Below are 20,964 nucleotides of genomic sequence, written 5' to 3' on the forward strand. Positions count from 1 at the left end.
TTATGTTTACGTATTTTTTACTGTGGAATTTTTTACAAACACAAAGAAAAAAAAGCTTTTTTAACATAAAAATATGCTACTATAGATAATTATGAGGTAAATAAAAAAAAATTATTAATTATTATAAATTCTTTTAAGTAATAAATCCGACTTCAAAACCCGACTAAATGTAATTTTTTTTCTTTTGAAATCGATGATAAATTATAATTGAATATCTACCAACAATTTATAAATTTTAAGCGCCTTGAACATAACCAATCGTCTCACTCCTTAAAATAACAAATATTTTGAAGAGTAACAAGTATCATATTGTTATTATTTTAATTTAATTTTTACGGCCTCATTGAACCGCTTTGATTCAATCTGTGTCCGGCCATCTTCTTCCATAAGCGCACTGTTTAGTTCTTTCGAATTTATCAGTACCTCTTCATTCGTTCTGATCTTCCCTTCTTTCCTCGTCGGCAAATAACCTTTTAATTGTGTGTCGTTTGTCTATTTTTGTCCTAAATGTTATTTTCTTGTCCTGTAGTTTCTTGATGTTTTCTGTCATGTTTTGTAAATCTTCCAGAGTTAGATTAGATTATTCCTTTATTTATTTAGCGTATAGCAGCAAAGCGCGATACCAATTACAGTCAAAAATTTTAAACAAAAATTTAACAAATTAATATAAGCTACTGATTTTGGAGTACCCATCAGGAAATCTTCAGGAGTCCCTTCTTAAGCTGTCCTAGGGCAAACTTCTGTGATGTGTTTAACAGTTTGATTTTCACCATACTCACAAAGGGGAGTCGGTGAGTAAATTTTCCCATTTATACAGGAAATAGGCGCATTATTATTCCTTTATTTCCCTAGTATAAAAAAGATTACAATACACAGTTAGGAAACATAGTATCTGTAAAAGATAACCTGCGCGCAGGTATGAGCTACTTTATATAATATTTATAAAAATGGAATGTAAAAATTAAAAACTATTTTTAAAATAAATAGTAGTAAAAAACAGTTCTTACATAAATAAATAAAAATTCTTACAAACAAAAACTTAATTGTTAAAGATTGAGATCAATTATAATTAAAATAATTTATCTTAGAAAACAACGAAAAATTTTTTTTAAATTTCATATGGTCACTACATGACTTCCTTGTACGCCTATTAAATTACATATACACATTTTTGCTGCACTTCATTTAAATTTATTTCATTTGAAAGTGAGATACGTTGCTCCGATCTTTAATAAACTGGACAGTTACACAACTGCTGAAATATAAGCTTTTTATTAACATCAAATATTTATACAATTATTAATTCGACAATCTAACGTGAAATTTTAGGATAAAGTCCCTTTATTACTAGATCAGAAAGTGTTAAAACCAAAGAAAAAATAAAAGGAAGAAAATGTTCCAAACCAAAAAAAAAATGTTGCAAAAAAACGAAGAATAAAAACATTAAGAGAAGATGATAAATATAAAGAGGAATAAATTATATTTGTCTATAAATCTGGAACCGATGAAAATAAGTACAACTTATGATATATCGATGAAAAGCTCTCAATGAGGGCTTATTATTTTTCCCGATTATTTAACCGCCGGTACCACCGTTAGGTATTGCTTCAGAGGATGAGATGAATGACAAGTAGCGTGTGAAAATGTCATGCCTAACCGGGATTATTACTGCAGTTAACAAAAAGTCCAAACTCCAAAGGCTTTTTTGGACGCTTCTGGTCCAGTAGAATGCAATAAAAAAGGAAGGTGTACAACTAAATGTTACAACAGTTCTAAATCCGAAATTCCAAAATTAACATTCTACGGCTAATAGTTTTTGAGATATGCGAGATATATACGTACGTACAGACGTCACGCCGAAACTAATCAAAATTCAGGGATTCAGGGATGGTCAAAACGGATATTTCCGTTGAAATCTGAAAACCGAAATTTTTCGCGATCATAATACTTGCTTTACTTTGTACAAGGAAGTAAACATTAAACATAACAATACTATAAAAAATGAATACCCGCAATCACTCATTAAAATTCAACATTTTAGATTTAGTAATATCAAAAAGATACAAGAATATGAAGGCGATGTAAATAATATTTATATTGTTTTACTACACTTTTATGCTTACCGATTGGAGTAAAATGGATATTGTTATATTTGTCATATTATTAATATTATTTTGAAACGATACAAAATAATGCTAAATAATCTTAGTATTAATATTATGACTATAATTACAATTATAAATTTACCCTTAATAAGTCTGTCTTCATTATTTAGTATTAGCTCCGTTATACGATTTTATATAAAAACCAAAACGGTAGAAAGGTGGATTAGAAAATTAACTAATTTTGTATCATTTAGAGAGGATGGCAAAACCATATTTAGAATAGTGATTCATACACATTATTTGTCATTATCCACTCGTCTATTTCTTTAAGGAGTTTTTATTCATCCTGCTACACATAAATTTATCAGGAATAAGATTTATTAGTTTGCAGAAATATACATGAAATGTCTTCTACAGACTGAAAGGTCATTTTAGGGTATTATAGAGGTGACGCTAGATGGCCTCAGATTATATGATGAATAATTGGGATTAAAAAGATTTGTATTTCTGTTAATATATAAAATAATGCTTTTGACGTACAGTTGTTTCATTAATACATTAAATTCCCGGAGTAGGTCATCTGTATGGTAAAATCTGGGCCTACTTAAGGCTGCTTTTATTAAGTATTTTTGAACGCTTTATTAAAGTGCACGATTTCTGGCCCCATCCCATGAATGTATACCGTACTGCAATACTGATTGGCCGTACACAAAATATACAAGTCTAGCGATACTGTTATTTTTGGTTTACTAATTCGGTGGAATTTAAGGATTAAGCATTTTATTCTTTTGTACATATTGTAAATGGGCGCGTCCCATTTAAGATGAGGGTTTATCCAGACGCCAATATATTTTATTTTATCTACTTTTTCTAGTTATTCCCAGTTCTTCCATATTCTCTCTTTATTTCCTTGATCCATCCTAGTGTTCGCTTCCGATTCAAAAGCTCCTCTACAATTCTTCTTATTAATTTGATTTCTGGTGTCCTCATGAGATGCCCAATGAAAGAAATCCTCTTTTTATGTATATTATCTGTGGTGGGTTGTAGCTCCCTGTAAACCACTTTATTTGGCACTATCCACCACTGTCCTTCTCTTTGATGTTTCTTGTTTATACACGTTCTTGGTATTCTTCTACCCACTTTTATGATCTTGTCGATTCTGTTCCTGTGAATGACCTTAAAGAGAGTTTCGTTACGGTAGGTTACTTCTAGCTGAACTTTTTGTAATGTTTTAATTTCGTATTGATGGATAGGCATTTTTTGTTATAATATGGATAATGCTAATTTTTGGACTTTTATCTTTTTATTGATTCTTTCTTGCCAGGTGAGTTTTTCGTTTTTAATTATAAGTTATAATTTCTCCTACGTATTTAAATTGTTTTGCTATTTTTATTTTTCTGTTGTTTACTGTTACGTGGTTTATTACCAATATTTCTGTTTTTTCAAATGAGATTACAAGTCCTATTCTTTGTGTTATTTTTTGTAGTCCGTTATCAGGGTTTCTGCTTCTTGGGTATTGTTAACTATTACCGCTAAGTCGTCCGCGAATCCTAGCCAATTGTAGTTTATTGGATTCATTTTGGTTCCGATCTTTATGCTCTTGGGAGTTTTTTCAGATCATTCTCTTATCATATACTCCAAAGTAGAGTTGCGCATTAATGGAGATAAACCGTCTCGCTTTTTTAAAGTTCTGTTTTAATGGTAAATGGTTCCGATAAGTATCAAATACAGAATGCATCATGAAATTCTCCCAGGACTTTCATAACCTATTCTACTCGTGAAAATAATGAAAAAAGTTCATATAAACATACGTCCTAAAATTCTTTGTTTGCGAGTTGCGGCTAGTAAAAGATTTCTCTCGGATCTTTTCTATCCCGGTGAAATAAGGTCGTATAAAATTTTTGGGACATTAATTAAGAGAAAAAAAATAGTGATTTCTTATAGTTTTTGACCTGAAAAAATAGAAGAAAATGGGTCCCACAATCACATCTGCAGTAGTTTTAGAGAAATATGGGGTAAGGATCAATAAATTGGGGTAAAAAACCTTGTTTTTTTATCTTTGACGTACAATAACTTTGTTAAATGGTAATAAATACAATTAAAACTTTTAAACAAAACTTCTAGAGAATTTAATTTCGAACAAGATGGTGCAAGATAAGTTGAATTAAACAAAGAAAAGTTTAAAAAATCTAATTCTATTTAGAAACAGTACATTATTACATTATATACATTTGTCAGAAAAGTACTTATTTAATATAAACAAAATACAAATTTTTTTTGGTGATGTGAAAAATCAGTAAAAAAAAGTGTACAAATCCTTAGTTTGGGATAAAAAAAAAGTCGTAGAATTCTTTTAAAAAAAGTATTGTAAATTTTATTATTTTTTAAACTTAGATATATATTTATATATAAATCCTGAGTTTTTTTAAAAATATGTGTAGATTACAAAAAAAAATACATATATATATTTTTAAAAAATTGATAAAGATAAGAAAACGAATACAGTAAAATACGTAAATAAATAACGTAAGGACTTACAAATTTCGGCTCTTTAAAATTCAAGGAGACGTAATTTTTTTTATACGATTTTATTTATCTTACTCTGTGCGATGTGTCGCAAGACGGAATTGTCAAAATTGTCAGAATTGTTCAAATTTAATGTGAACAATTTTAGAAGGCTAAAATTTTGCACACATGCTTGTTGTGGATGACAAAATGCCTTGTAATAACAAAACATTCCGTAAAAAAATCTATTATCATTGAAAATTTGTTGTTTGCAAATAACGGAAATTCAAATAACCTCGCATGCCTTCGAAAGAACTCGACGGCGAGTGTCAGTCAGCTGTCTTGCTTTCTCACTCGCTGTTTTTCTGTTTAGCCTCCGGAACCACCGTAAGGTATTACTTCAGAGGATGATATGTATGAATGCGAATGAAGTTTAGTCTTGTACAGTCTCAGGTCGACCATTCCTGAGGTGTGTGGTTAATTTAAACCCAACCACCAAAGAACACCTTTATCCACGAACTGTGTTTTCCACTACGAAAGAAAATGAATAGCTTATAATACGAAGATAGGTTATTTATTGGATAAACAGACATTTTCCTGAGATTACTTTTACTTTAGAAATTTCCCTGAGAATGCGTCCGAAAAGTTTCAATATACGCTGTCTAATTTTGAAAGTAATGTTTTTTAGTCTACTTGAGACAAAATAGTACAAAATAAAAAATGTAAATACCCATTTATTTAAGACGCCCCTTCATTATATTATAAAGCAAATTATCAATGAAATGATTACAAAGTATTATGTAATACAATGAAGGGCGTCCCACGCCTTTATTATCCGTAATATAAGATATAACGGAATTTTGTTTATAAATTCATTCAATATGCATTATTATAAATAAATAAATATTCACAAAAAAAATAATAATAATTTCACTACAGTGAGTAGAGAATATATTTATGCATCATCATTACCAATATAAAATATAATTTGAATTTAATCAGAGTTTATTATAAACATTTATTCTTGATTAATGTAAAGTGAAATGTGAAATTATTTTTCTTTTATTAGAGCATCTTTAAATAAAAGCGTATTTTAAATGTTTTTTTTATTTTATACTTTTATAAAAGCGTATTTTAAATTTTAAATATTTTTTATTTTTACTTTTTAAGTGAATTGGGATTTTTAAATCGTTACTCGCGCAATTGGAACAAACACTATTCTACACATATTTCACGTAAATTAGTTTGTTTTATATTATTTTAAATAATTTAAAGAATTATCTTTTAAATGGGACGGTAATTTCTTTAAAATGGCACAATATAAGACAACTAAAATTCTTTCTCGTTTCGGGCTGAGTTAAATGAAAACAGTTCTGTTGTTTAGTTTAAGAGCAATGGAAATTGTTTTTAATAACTGAAAGTTTATAATAAAAATGTATTTTAAAGAAAATTTTAATTTGAACATATTCATATATTTACTTATACATTTTTTCTTAAAATTCATCAATAAAATAGAACAATAATTTTGGTTTTTCTTCAAAAAGAAAAATCTTCCATAATTCAATGAATATAATTCTCAACCGACATGAAAGCAAAATTTCTAAAAATACCAGGGCGTATAATAAAATTACCTGACTGTAAGACCACCCACTAAGTTAAATATGTTTGTCGGTACACCGATACATACTCTCACATCTAAACAGTGCATGTTTATTGTCGTTAAACAATAAAGCGACCAATATTCTCAGATTTGGTACAATAAAGAAAGTCTTTTTTGACCTCATTTCTGTTGAAAGAAGAATCGCCTTTGATATTATACTAAACAAACATCAAAAGTATTCACCAATCCATGCAAGCTACATACATTTGTAATGTTTATGAAATGTCCAGTGACTCACTTATAGTAAAGTAGTTTCCTCAATACCTTTCTCAAAAAATAAAAAATTATATATATATATATATATATATGTATATAGTAAAACCCATCGTTCTCACTCTTGGTTCATTTATAACTTCGACAATAGTTCATTCATAAAAAGGAATGTAATAAATACTAAAAAAGAAAACAGGTAATACAAACAAACGTTTACTTTGCTACTTCAAATTTTATGTACCGTATTTTATAAAAACAGAAACTAATTTACTAACACAATATACTTGGTGACCTGTATTTCTTTGATAATGAGTCAGAATTTTAGTAATTTATTATATAAAAAACGAAAGATAGTCGAATTACAACAGACAGTCGAAAAACGATAGATTAATTCACTCTACTTTCAAGTTATTCATTTTTATTCTAAAACTAAATTCATTTTCAAGAGTTCACTTTTTTACAACATTTTTACTTAGATGAAATTCAACCTGTTAAAGTGAACAAAAAAAAAATTACAAATTTAATTTTATTTATTAACCGCGTAATAATGATTTTTAGGTAGTTTTCATAAGAAAGCTGTTATCATGTTACCCCATGATTCAACTTTCGGTAAATTTCGACATATCTTCGCGTTTCACATCCCCAAATCCCAAAACCAGCGTCAGTTCAAAAGTTTATATATATATATATATATATATATATATATATATATAAAGTGAAATGTATATATATACATTTCACTTTCTTGTGGACGCCGTAATTTTACGCTAATCACTTTCAAATTTATACATATAATATAACGACCCAAAATCTCGATCGAGTTCGTAAATGGGCAAAATGAGACCATGAAGGTGGAAACGGGGAGCTTTTTCTAAAAAAAACAAAATATCGCTATAACTTTAAAATTAAGTGAAATATCGAAATCGTTTAAAGTTCCTACTATTTTTTGGATATGCGCCTAAAACTTATGTAAGTAAAGTTTTTTAATATTACCAACCGTTGGCCCAGGGGGAGTGGAAAAAATGAGAGTTTTGAAGACAAAAAATCATACCTCCGGTAATAGGTATAGTATCGTATCGGTTTAAAGTGTTCATTAGTCCTCTAAACATTACCTAAAACTTTTATCTGAAACGATTTTTGATATGACCGACGTTTACGGCAAGGGATGACCAAAATGTTGGTGGAACTGTAAGAACTTGGGCTTGTCGTATGCTAAATATTTGAAACTTTTTTTTCACATGCAACCATTGTTGTATCGGGTAAATTTGAAGTTTTTCTTAATTTCAAGGTGGAAATATTTTTTATTCCCTACTTAGCATCGGTGAAATCAACCTCCGCCTCCCGGCGTGCCGAAAGGAATTTTTTTTTCAATTTGAAAATTTTTGGGCCAATGGATTTTCAGTTATCGGTTAATTAAATAATTTGTTTTAAACCGAAAAAGGATTATATAACTTGCCCGGTTAATCTTTGACTATTTTTTTAAAATCCATAAGATATTTAGATATTAATAACTTCATTATTCTTACTTAAAACCGATCAAATCAGTTATAAAGTACAAATTGGGAAACGAAATGTGATATTTTTTGGATACCGCCTTCCCATTACAGAACACTTAAAACTTAGTACAATTAAGATCTCACGCAAAAAATTACTTTACCTAATCTACTGCTTAATGATAAGAAAATTCTAAAAAAAAAAATAAATTTTGACCCTCAGCCAGATTGAGATCAAAACTTAACAGAACTTACGTAGACGATTACGTTTTCCAAGTTTAATTAATTTTTAGTAATTTGTTTTGAAACTGTACAAAAAAAAACTCTGAATACTTAAGCTAACTGTATCTCCACCTCTAGCCAGATTGATTAAAATTTCAATATTCTAAACTACTCTTTCACGTGTACCAACGTAACGAATTTCAAGTTCCAATGATAACTCCACAAAAAATTGAAGTTTAGAAATGGGAGTAAATACCTCGCTTCCTTATCTGGTTAAGTTCAAAACTGAATGGTATCAAGAAGCCATATGTAGAAATACTCGAGCCAAATTTTTTAGTTCTCTCTTATGCGTTTTCTTTTAAACGGCTTGGTTTAACAAGACAGCACACTATTTAAAATAAAATCTAAGAAATACAGAGCGATTCAAAAAGGACTTCACAACTTTAAAAGAATATAAAAATTTATTTAGATAACTTACAGATTCGGATGAGGTCTTACTTCATAGTAAAACAAATCAAATTTTGAGTCGCTTAGTTCATTAGTACCTAATTCGGCCACCAGTCCCGTCACCAATGTTGTTAACAATGGATATATTTACTGCTGAGGAATGCGGTCGCTGTGTGTTTTGATTTCATGATTTGCAGTCAGCAACTGCAATTCAATGTAATTTTCGTAACGAGTACGGTAGGGAGCCTCCTAGTAAGCGTAAAATTTACTGTCGGCAACAAACCTTCGTTGAGACAGATTGTTCGTTTTCCAGACAGAACGGCCCGTTCTTCTTCCAGGAGGCAACCGAAAACGGTATCGATTATTATCTGGACACGATTCAAAATTTTCTAATTTGTCAGTCAGACGATAATGACTAAGATTGACACCAGTACTTTCAGCAAAAAAAGCACCACCGCATTACTACTTAGAACTGTTAGATTTTCTTGATGCATGATTCCCAGGTCGGTGGATCGGTAGTGAAGATCTAACTACATGGCCACCTCGTTCCCCAGATTTGAAGTCGGTAGATATTTTCTTGTGGGGTTTCATTAAATATCGGGTATACGTATCACCTTTGCCTGCCGATCTTGTTGAGCTAAGACTTCTAATTAACGCTGTAGCTGCAGAGGTAACGCCCGATTTGCCGGCTGTAGTCTGGAATGAAATTGAGTTCAAGTGGGATATATGTCGCATTACAAATGAAAGCCATATCAAACCAAACTGAATATTGAGTGACAAACTTAATGTGTTTTTCTATGAAGTGTGACCTCAACCGAATCCTAAGTTTTCAATAAATTTTTTTACGGTTTTAAAGTTGTAAAATCCTTTTTTAATCAACTCGTATAAATAAAATAAATACAAAATAATAATTGAATTTAAAGATTCTTCAAGTCACTATGCGCAATACTTTTCAAGTTTATTTTTACTTCCTTGTACAAAAGTAAAGGAATTGTGATCGTAAAAAATTTCTGTTTTCAGATTTCAACAGAAATATCCATTTTGACCATCGCTGAATCCATCTTGACTAGTTTGGCGAACGTTTGTACGTATATATGTATCTTGCATAACTCAAAAACGAGTAGCCGTAGGATATTGAAACATGGGTAAGGCACATCGGTTCGAATCAGACATCTCCTTTTTTTAATTTAAATATATTGATTCATTAATAATTACTAACCTCTGATTGTAAAAAAAATTTACGATAAATAATAATTTAACAATAACAAGAAAAAAAAAAGAAAAAATATCTGAAGTTTTTAATGAAATAATGTGTAAGTGTAATTTAATAGGCGTACAAGGAAGTCATGTTTTTCCGTATCAGATGTTTTATATTTTAGGACAGTTATTTAAGTCGATTAAAAGTTTTCTATATATATTTTTTTCTAGTTTGAAATTAAATTTTTCACGTTCTTTGTATTTATATTTTTTTTAATGTTCCTCTGTTCCAAGATCTACCCCGCGGTTTTTCTTGGTCCTTCCCGGTAAATTCCGTAATAATTAATTTTTTTATATCTCTACAAAAGCATCAATTACCATTCCTCATATAATTTTTATATTATGTCCTAATAAAAAGTAAATATATATGTATCGATTCTAATATAAAATCAATTTATTTGTGTTAGCATTCTTATTAAAATGTATTTTTAATGATAATGGATTTCAAATAACAAAACATTTCTCAAATTCTACAAAGCATATACTCAACATTAAATATACATAAAAATATATATACGTTTACAAGCATAAAATATTAAATTTATAAGTAAAAATAAGTCCGTGGACGACTAAATGTCTAGTCTCCTTGGCAACCATCAAGGTGTTAATAATTTAGTTAAATATAAACTATGAATATCATTGTTGTTAATATGGAATGAGTGAATGCGTGCGTATTCATGGTTGAAATGATTTCTGTTTTTATCGTATAGATCTTTTGTTTAAGAGATTTTGATGTAGACTATAAACAAAATTTTTTTTCACTGTTATTTTATTAATAACACCAATTTTTTTCTCATTTTTAAAATTATTATTATTATTAAATAACCGTTGGTATTGCTGATATCTTTCACTATAATGAAACTAGCGAAGGGCTTTCAGCTATGAAGTTTTTTCCAACTTCATAGCTATTATTATATTACTGGATATTTTAATCAAATATCCAGTAACGATTTTCGGTGAATGTTTGGTGTGGCATGATCGACGCCCGATTAATATGCGCTTTCATACTAGAACAACGTGTCACGGAGAGAAATTATATGGAATTTTTAAACAATGAATTTCTTACAGTATTTGAAAATTTCTCATTGGCGAAACGAATTGAAACGTACTATCAATATGATGGAACACCGACACATTTCACGGTTGAAATAAGAGAATTCATAGTTGAAAAATTTACTGGTAAATGGATTGGACATGAAGAGCCGGTAAATTGGCCTACTAGATCACCGGACCTTACTCGTTTAGATTACTGTTTATGGGGATGGAGGAAAGGCGAAGTATACAAGCAAAACGTAGACGCACGTGATCGCTCGCATTCTCAATGCTGCTGCCTTCATAAAGGAACGCGAAGATATCATTAAGTTGGCGACAGAAAACGTAAGAAACCAGGTGATATATCAATCAGTGGTGGACTTCAAATATTTATTGTAAATTAAAACAGTATAAACCGCAGTGAGTATTTTTTAAAAAGTAAATTAGTAGTATTTTCAAAGGTCTAGATGTATTGTACTAAAAACAGATGTTTTTAATTTTTATAAATTCATAACATTTTCTGTTTTATTTTTAATAATAAAAGAAGCTGCTTTATTTATTTATTTTTTTGCTTTTCATAAACTTTATTATATAGTTTCTTTCAAATTATATTCTCTGCAAGTTTTAATAATAAAGTTTACCTATTTAGTAGGCATTTAATAAACTTCAAACCTAAAAACAGTGTTTATAGTTATCGAATCTTTCTGTCTTAAGTTGGATATCATGAAAACTACGAGTGACATTTCTGGGACCAGTTTTATTCGAGTTTTTATGTCAAAAAAATAAGAAACAATTAAGTGCATCTACTTATACAACGTCTTTAAAATTTTACGTTTATCCTCATTTCACCGAGGTAACTGAAATCCAGGCGAAATGTTTCACTAGTAAACTCGATAAAAAAGCGTTTTGCAGATGTATGTTGTATGAACTTTTTTGCTTATTTTAAACTCTAGAAACAGTTTCCAAATTATTTTCCTTTTGTCACGAATCAACCTGTTTTAGACATAGTGAAACAAAACAAAACTTTTAAAGCCATTTTGCATATAAGTAATGAGACGTATAAGTTTCACGTGAAACGTCTTTAAAATCACACCGAAACATACGGGTACCAGAACAGAAATTTGTAACGTAACGAAAAGGTCTACATCGTCCTGCCTTAATAACTCCATAACTATTAGTCACAGAGACGTAAATGCGGGGTCATTTTATAACTTACATGGTCAGCTTGCCGATACTACTTTGAGTTTGCATCACTGGAGAATGAGTTAGCGGGGAGGGGGCACAGCGCAGATCTACCAAAACTGGCGCTCTCGCTCACTTCCATTCAGTGTAGCATACGACTTAAACGTGATAGCGCGGTGATTCGTGTGTTTGTGTTTAGAGTTTGTCGAGGTAGATCGATCTAAGTAGTAAAAAGTGTATTTTGGACAATATTTATATGTAAAAAATTAAAGTAATCGCGTAAAAAAGTATAAAAATTCAATATGTCAGCCTCAGCCCACGCAAAAGCCAGTCGGAAATATAAATTACGCATAACGTTGGAAAAGGGAGGTTATGGGCCACGCACAGGTGTCCAAATGTTCGGTGCCGAGCGAGCGAGACTGTTTTGGGAGCGTCGCAAAGCTGGCACGGCGCGAGCACTTCTACCGCTGCTTATTATTCCTTATGTCTCTTACTTCTCATATCACAGACCAATTTTGAACATAAACGTCGTCAAATATTAGTCGAATTAAATGTCATGTACCATTTAGTGTCGTCTGTTTTATGTTAAAATTAAATTTAGTACGCAGTCAATGTCTCGTTTTTATTTCAATCCAATGTACTAAAAGTGACTCGCTGACATACAGATTGACCAGTTTATCTGTAGAGTTGGTCAAATAAAGGAACTAAAATTCTCTATTGGAGACTTTCAGTTTCGTTTAAAAAAAATACGACGGTGGTTCTCCCATTTAAGTTTACAGATAAATTGGTCGGTCTGAAGCTCCGAGGAACTTCATCCAAGGTCTGTAATGTTTCACGTTAAACCAACGACCATGCGTCCCGACACAGACCCACCCGATTTTTGTTTTTTTTACATAATAAACGAAAAAATAAGTGGAAAGAAAATCAAAACAATAATAACAACAGTAAAAATAAAGATTATAAAATCATTGACTAAAATTTTAAGTAGCTTAAACAAAGATAAAACAAAAACAACACAGTAGAAGCGGTAACGATAAAGCAAAAGATAAAAGGAAATGGTAGGTTATATAGATAGACAGATAGATGGTTATTTTATAATTTTACCGCTGTTTACCGTCGACATCCATTGTATTACGTAGTACACACATTTTTAAGAGTCAATATTAAAGAAAAAAAAATTAAAAACAAAAAAATAATTGACGTCACGAACCGGTTTGTTAACCAATAAGAAAACTACAGATATATTAAAGAACAACCAATGAAATTACAGTATAAACTCCCACCACCGAATAATACATATATGTAAAAAGAAAAAATGACAAGAAAAGAGAAATAAATAATAAAACCTTCTTCATCGTTCCATCTCTATAAAAATACAATACAAATACAAAACCATTTATACACACATACAGTGAAACACACCTTTGAAACCTTATTTTAAATGACATATCTCTTTCCATTCGTTAAGTCGGTGTGATTTTTTCATCCGTGTAAAACAAGTCAAACGTCGCTTAGTCAAAGAATAATCGATAAATGCCTTGTTAGTTACTATTATATGAATTATAATTGAAATTCTTTTTGTGACATACATATGTGAATTAACATTATCGCATTAGTTTCTCGGTGATAAATCATTATAATTGTTATTGCGATCCCAAATAAGTTAAAAATTTATATTTGTGATAATATTGTATATTAAGAAAATAAATAAGTAAGTATAAATAAATAAATTTATCGCATATATATGATAAAATTAATAACTACTAGATAAAATTAACGTGTTATAAATCGTTGTTAGATGTAACAAATATTTGAATAATTATTATTATATGTTTTATTTACGCATTTACCTACAGTTAGTAAAATTTTTATTTATTTATTTAATTAATTTTTGTAAAATAAAAAATAATATGTAATATGTAGATGATATGATTTTTAAAACACGGTCGGTTAATATAAATATATACTCGTTTTTATTGGAAAATTTGTTGGTAAATGTGGGGGGGGGGGTCAATATCTACAATGGGTAGGGTAGATAATTTTCTCAAAATTTTACAAACATAACCCCACTTTATAATATTCTAAATATATGCGTACATTCTTTTCTTACTATTAACAAAAAAATTGCCCTCAATTCTGCTCTTCCCCAAAAATCGAAAAAACTTTTTTTTAAATTATTGCATATTGTTTAATTGATTTTTTCTGTCTTTTTAAGCATAGTAGTAGTGCAAGTAGCTAAAAAAAAAAACTTTGGAGTCAATATTGAAAATGGGGAAGCCGATCAAAGATTAAAAATATTTTTTAATTTTTTTTTTTAAATATATTATTTTTTCACTATATAAGAATAAATAATCAATGACAGAAAAGTACTACAATTTTGTTGTCAGCTTAAAAAGAAAAAACTATCAATAATTGATAAACCTTAATTTATTTAATTAAAAAAAATATATATATTTTACGAATTTATATTTATAAACTTATTTAGATTTATATTTTACGAATTAATTCTGTTTCGAAATCTGTTTTTTTTTTTTTTTTTTTTTTTTGTTCGTTCAGGCTATATTTGTACCACGTTTACATAATTTGACTGTATTCTTTTCCCAAAACTTTCTCATCATCTGTGCTTGTTTTTTTTTCCTTTTATTTCATTCCACTTGAAGTTTCATCAAGGTTTTATTTTCTGGTTGAAACTTAATCGGTTAATTTCCTAAATGTATTTTTTTCATAAATAAAATTTTTGTTTATCGGTAGTACCTCTTCTTTGTTCTGTTTAGCCTCCAGGAATTACCGTTTAGATAATACTTCAGAGGATGAATTACGATGATATGTATGAGTGTAAATGAAGTGTAGTCTTGTACAGTCTCCTGAGATGTGTGGTTAATTGAAACCCAAACACTAAAAAACACCTGGAGGTTTTTTCGTTACGTTTGTAGTAATATGTTTCTATCTTTTTTTCATTAATAAAATTAAAATGTTCTTTGTCAGTATCCTTATTTTTATCATTGTTGTTTCAATATTTTCTATTTTTTTTATGTAACCCTTCCACATTTCTTACTCTGTATATTCCATTCTTACATTTCGGACCGTATATTTTTCGGAGGATTTTTTCTCAACTGGGCTTATGTTTTTGTAAGAGAATGTTTGTAGCGTTTCTGAACTATATAAGGTTTCTGAAAGGATTACTGTTTTATTGTATCTTAATTTGGCTTTTCTTGATGTAGATTTTTTACTGTACAGTTTTGCATTAAATGATAAGCTGTTTTCATTTTCTGTACTCAAGCTTTCCTTCCTTATTTTTCTAGTCCTGTTGGGATTATTACTTCTAAATATTTGAATTTATTTACATTTTTTATCGTTTTATTTTGTGATTATTTCTTTATTATTAATTTGATTTTTGAGTGTGACATCCATTCTGCTTTTCTAAGATTTTTGATTTGCTTCTTTTTCCGTTATTTACTAAAAGTACTAAATCATTTGCAAAAGTCAAAATATCAGTTGCAAGTCTCTTAGAGTTTGTCCCTTTTATTACTATTTTTGAAAAATTTAAGTTTTTATTTTTTTCATTCTCTTATTACCTTTTCAAGGGTATAAAATTTAAATTCTTTATTAAAAAAAAAATTACTTTCCCATAAAATATGAATAGGTCATAAAAATAAATGCTGACAATATGGAAAATAAAAACCGATCATAAGAAATAAAAAAAAAATTAAAAATATGTTGTAGCTTCATAAAATAAAATAGAAAATACACAGGTATAATAATAAATTGGGATTTTGAGAATACTTATGACTTTTCTATCTTACATACATTAAGATAAAATCCGATTTTTAAATTTACATAATATATTTAAGAAAAATTAAGTAAGTTTTCCAATATATTTTCTGGAAATTTTATTTGTAAATATTTTCAATATCAAAATTACATCAGTAATAAGATTATTTATAGTTCATATTATTTTCATAGTATTAATATTTATATTAAAATATAAATTAATAATGATAACAAATAGATTTTAAAAAATATACGAAGATGATTTGTGTAATTACAAATTCATTTTTTTTTTAATTTTTCACTTAAATTATTAATTTATTTTTTTGGTTGTTTGTGGGCGAAAAACGCTTGGGCGTTATCATCGCCCGGTAGGCATTATTAAAAGGGTAATATAACTCCGAAATAATAAGCTATACAAGGTGCAAATGTATTATTTATTTAAGTTACTTAATATGTCAGTACCAAAATAACTTTACAAAACGAGAAAAATACATTGAAATCTATACAACTGCTAAAAATTACAGCTTTAAACAAAGAATAAAAAATTGTAATTTTAAAAACATGATTTTCTTCAAAAAAATTACTTTTAAAAAATGTTCTATTCATACACAACTAAAAAGAAAAACGTGGAGTGCGCTCTAATTATAAAGTCGTTTTATTCATGATAACGAATCACTTTTCCTTTTAGTCATGCATAGATAAAAAAAAATCTTTTTAAAGTAATTTTATTAAACGTGATCATTTTAAAAATATTTTTTTTGAAAACATAATTAGTACAAATTGTGTTTTCTTCTTCCTTGTACGAAGTATAGGAAGTATTGTGATCGCGAAAAATTTCAGTTTTCAGATTTCAACGGAAATATCCATTTTTACTAGTCTCGGCATGACATCTGTACGTACGTATGTAGGCATATATTTCGCATAACTCAAAAACGATTAGCCGTGGAATGTTAAAATTTTGGATTTAGGATTGTTGTAACAAAATCCAAAAATGTGGATTTTGGGCTTTTTCTTAACTGCAATAATAAACCCTCATTAAGAACTTTTCAACGATATATCATTAGTGGTACTTATCTTCACTGGATCCAGAGTTATAGCCAAATGAAATTTTAATTAATGAAATATTTGGATCTTACAAGGGGAAGGCAGATCCGTTTGAATCAGACTTCATCTCCTTTTTTTCTTTTTAAAATTTCTTTTTTAGTTTAAACCTATTGATTTATTAACAATTGTAAAAACGTTTTTACAATAAATAATAATTCAATAATAACAATAAAAAATAAATAAATAAATAAAAATAATCGGAAGTTATTACTGAAATAAAATTTTATGTACTTTTCATTTTAATTCAAAAAATTTTACAAAGGTTAATAATTATTAATAAATCAATGCATTTAAATTATTATTATTTTTTTTTTAATATATATATATATATATATATATATATGAAGTCGGACTCGAACCGATGTGTCCATGGTTACGGATCCGACACGTTCTCACTTACACCACAAACTACTTGAGCGACGTGAAACAAAATTAATACATAAATTATTATAAAATTCTGATATGGGCACCACAAAAAAATTGATGCAATGTGATATCCACCACAATGCAATTGTGTAACTCTCTACTTTATTAAAGAATTGGAGGATCGTATCTCACTTTCAAATGAAATAAGTTTAAATGAACTGCAGTAAAAAATATGTATATATAATTTAATAGGCGTACAAGTAAGTCATGTGGTGTCCAAATCAGATTTTTTTTAAATCATTCAAAACTTTTTTTTTATTTATCTCTTACACAGAACTGAGTTATTTGAAATCATATTTTAACAAATTAAATTTCCTTAATTATAAAATCTCTTCGTAAAGTGATAATTCTATCACTATTTTTTTTAACTGAATAAACATTTAAACCGACAGATAATTTTTTTACTTTTAGTTGTTGTAATTCTTTAGCAAAAACACATATGCAGTTTTATTCTGTATTACAACCTCGTGAATAGTTTCTAAATGATACCAGTTATTTATAAGTAAATCAGATGATTCGCGTACGCAAATTTTAGAAGGTAAATTTACACTAGTTATATTAATAAAATCCGCTTCAACAGCCACCGAATCTGCTCGTACTGAATCGACAGTCAGAATTAATAAGATCGACAGCTACTTCTTATCGATTCCCTTGTGTCTCCGACAACTTTTATATAAATGTTCTATTATAAAATATAGATGTGTATGCAATTACCAGTGGAATACTGTACCGTCACCCGACTTAGATCGCTGTGTAAAATTTCATCTTTTTATGATGTAGGGAATTGAGTTTAATTAAGGTTGCACGATTTGAGGCCACGGTTTAACCTGTTAAGTTAAAGAAAAGCATGTAATAAAGCTTAGGTGGAAATGAGAACCTCTTCTTTTTTCAAAGACTGAAAAATTAAGTAATCTAATTGCATTAAATCATTAAAGGAAAACTATTGACTTTAAAAATTAATTAATTAGTGAAGCAAGACTAAAAATTGTAGCACTTCAAAGATAACGTTTACCAAATTAAAGACAAAAAAACTATTTTGAGAACGAATAAAAAAATTAACTTTTAGCAGTAACTAAGAAATTTATTTATCAAAATTTTTTATCTGTTGAAGAAAATCATTTACATTTTTAATCTATAATTTTTAATAAGTAACTGTTTTATTGATCTTTGTAATCTCGATATTTGTAATTAGTTATTGTAACTTTATTAAATCATACAAAAATCTGACATATTTTTAGAATAATTTTTTTTCATGTACTTAAATATATTTTTTTTACTTCGTTTAGAACTTTCGCAGAGATCTCTGCTTCGTAAGAAAAAAAAAATATATATATATATACATACAGAATGTATCACGAAGTTCTCCCGGGACTTTCATAATCTACTCTACTCGTGAAAATAATAGAAAAAGTTTGTATGTACAAACAAATGTCCTAAAATGCTTCGTTTGCGATTTACGGCTAGCGAAAGACTTAGCTCGGATTTCAGCTACTTCGGTGAAATGAAGTCATACTGAAATTTTTAGGACGTTAATTAAGAAACAGAATTAGTGATTTCTTATGGCTTTTTGATTTGAAAAATCGAATAAAATTGGTCCCAGACCGGATCTGAAGTTGTTTTTAAGAAAACCAATAAATTAGGGTAGAAAATTCTGTTTTTTTACGTTTGACGTACAATAACTGTGTTAAATGAGTAACATACACGTAAATATTTTACACCAAATTTGTAGAGAATTTAATTCGGAACAAAATGGTGTAAGATAAATTGAATAAAACAAGCTTTATTTAAAGGTTTTATGTTTATTACCAATTTAACAAAGTTATTGTACGTCAAACGTAAAAGACCGGGGTTTTTACTCCAGTTTATTGGTTTTCACCCCAGATTTCTCAAAACCTTCTGCAGATACGACTTTGCGACCTACTTTATTCGATTTCTCAAATCAAGAACCATAATAAATAATTAATTCTCCCCCTTAATTAACTTCCTAAAAATTTCATTACGATATTTCACCGGGGTAGATGAAATCCGGAGGAGCGAAATCTTATCTTTCACTAGCCGTAACTTGCAAACGAAGCATTTTAATACAAAAGTTTATACGAACTTTTTCCATTATTTTCACGAGTATAACAGGTTATGAAGGTCCCGGGAGAACTTTGCGGTTCACTCTATATATATATAATTAAATATAGAGAATTATGTTTATTACTTTAGTCATGATGTAATATATATATAATAAATAATTGATATTTTATAACTTTTTTTTTTAATTTGGTAAACATGGATTACTTTATAACTTTTATTTCACTTTATTCTGTTGTTTTATTTTTCCAATGTTTCTTATCATTTCATTATGCCGTTTTTTCTTTCTACTGACCACTGGACCTCAATTCGTGATTTTTTTTTATTTTAGCATAGACCTTCCAATTTTTGGATTTTTTGGCAAAACATTTTCTCTACACTGGATTTCCTATTCAAAGATCAGTTTTTTTCTGAATGCTTTATGACTTCAATTATTTTTCTTTGTGTAATCCAAGTTTTGTTCTCTTTTATGTATCATAAAAATTTTGTTTGTCAGATCATTTTTTCTAAATATCTAAATTATCAAATATTTGAAAAAAATTTGGTGGATTTTTTTTATTTATCAACATCAATTTAATTTTTATTAAATAATTTTATTTTTAAGAATAATAATTTTATAATTATATTCTTCAAATAGAATGCAATTTGCTAAATTATTTATTAACGCTATGTACATTTACACATAACTTTAATTAATAAAAACCAAAGAATATAATGTATTTTTTTATTTTAAATAGAAATTTGCCTTAAGATTTTTAATAAATCCAACCAGTTTCCGGTGAAAACTTTTGTAATTATAAATTAAAATTTTAAATAATAATTACAAAATTAACTACGATTTTAGGCTTAGCAAAGAAAAAATCATATCTAGATAAAAAGATAATAAAATTTCCAGTATCGGTAAATATCTTTTCCTTTTTCCTAATACTTCAAACACGCAACCCGAAATTCAAATAGTTTGCGATACCTAAATTTGATTTTACGATTGTTTATACTGTATATCACAGCTGGAAAGTACTTTCATAACTAAAAAACGACCTTCTTACAGATTTTTCTATTTTTCAAAGTTCTTAACTCCCCAAATTCAGAAATTAAAAATCTAAATTAAAAAATGTTTATACGAAATCTGCAAGTAAAGTAATAAGACTGATTCAGAAAAACTTTTTATTTTCAATCCAATTAAACATGAAAACTATCACCTTCGAAATAGTTCCCTTGGGAAGCCACACAACGCTTCAAACAGGTTTCCCACACTTCTAAGCAGTGTTGGAACTCAGAAACCGGATTATCCTTCAGATGGTCGGTTCAAATTTTTTTTATGTTTTATACTGTTCAAAAATGGTGTCCTTTGAGGTGTTTTTTTTAAAGTCGGGAACAGGAAAAAGTCGTAGCACTTCGCGTCCAGGTGAATAAGGTGATTGAGGAACTACAGAAATGTTTTTCTTTGCCAAAAACTCATTAATTGAGA

General features: G+C 28.6%; 1 protein-coding gene across 1 annotated transcript in view; it reads left to right on the forward strand.

Annotated features, from left to right (window-relative positions):
* byn (T-domain transcriptional activator brachyenteron) overlaps positions 1–20,964 on the forward strand; it is a 62,264-nt gene that overhangs the window by 10,313 nt on the left and 30,987 nt on the right. Inside the window, 1 exon segment of the mRNA XM_075376417.1 lies at positions 10,971–11,153. Coding sequence (XP_075232532.1) covers positions 10,971–11,153 — 183 coding nt within the window.

This window comes from Lycorma delicatula, chromosome 10, assembly GCF_047948215.1.
Source record: "Lycorma delicatula isolate Av1 chromosome 10, ASM4794821v1, whole genome shotgun sequence".
NCBI lineage: Eukaryota > Metazoa > Arthropoda > Insecta > Hemiptera > Fulgoridae > Lycorma > Lycorma delicatula.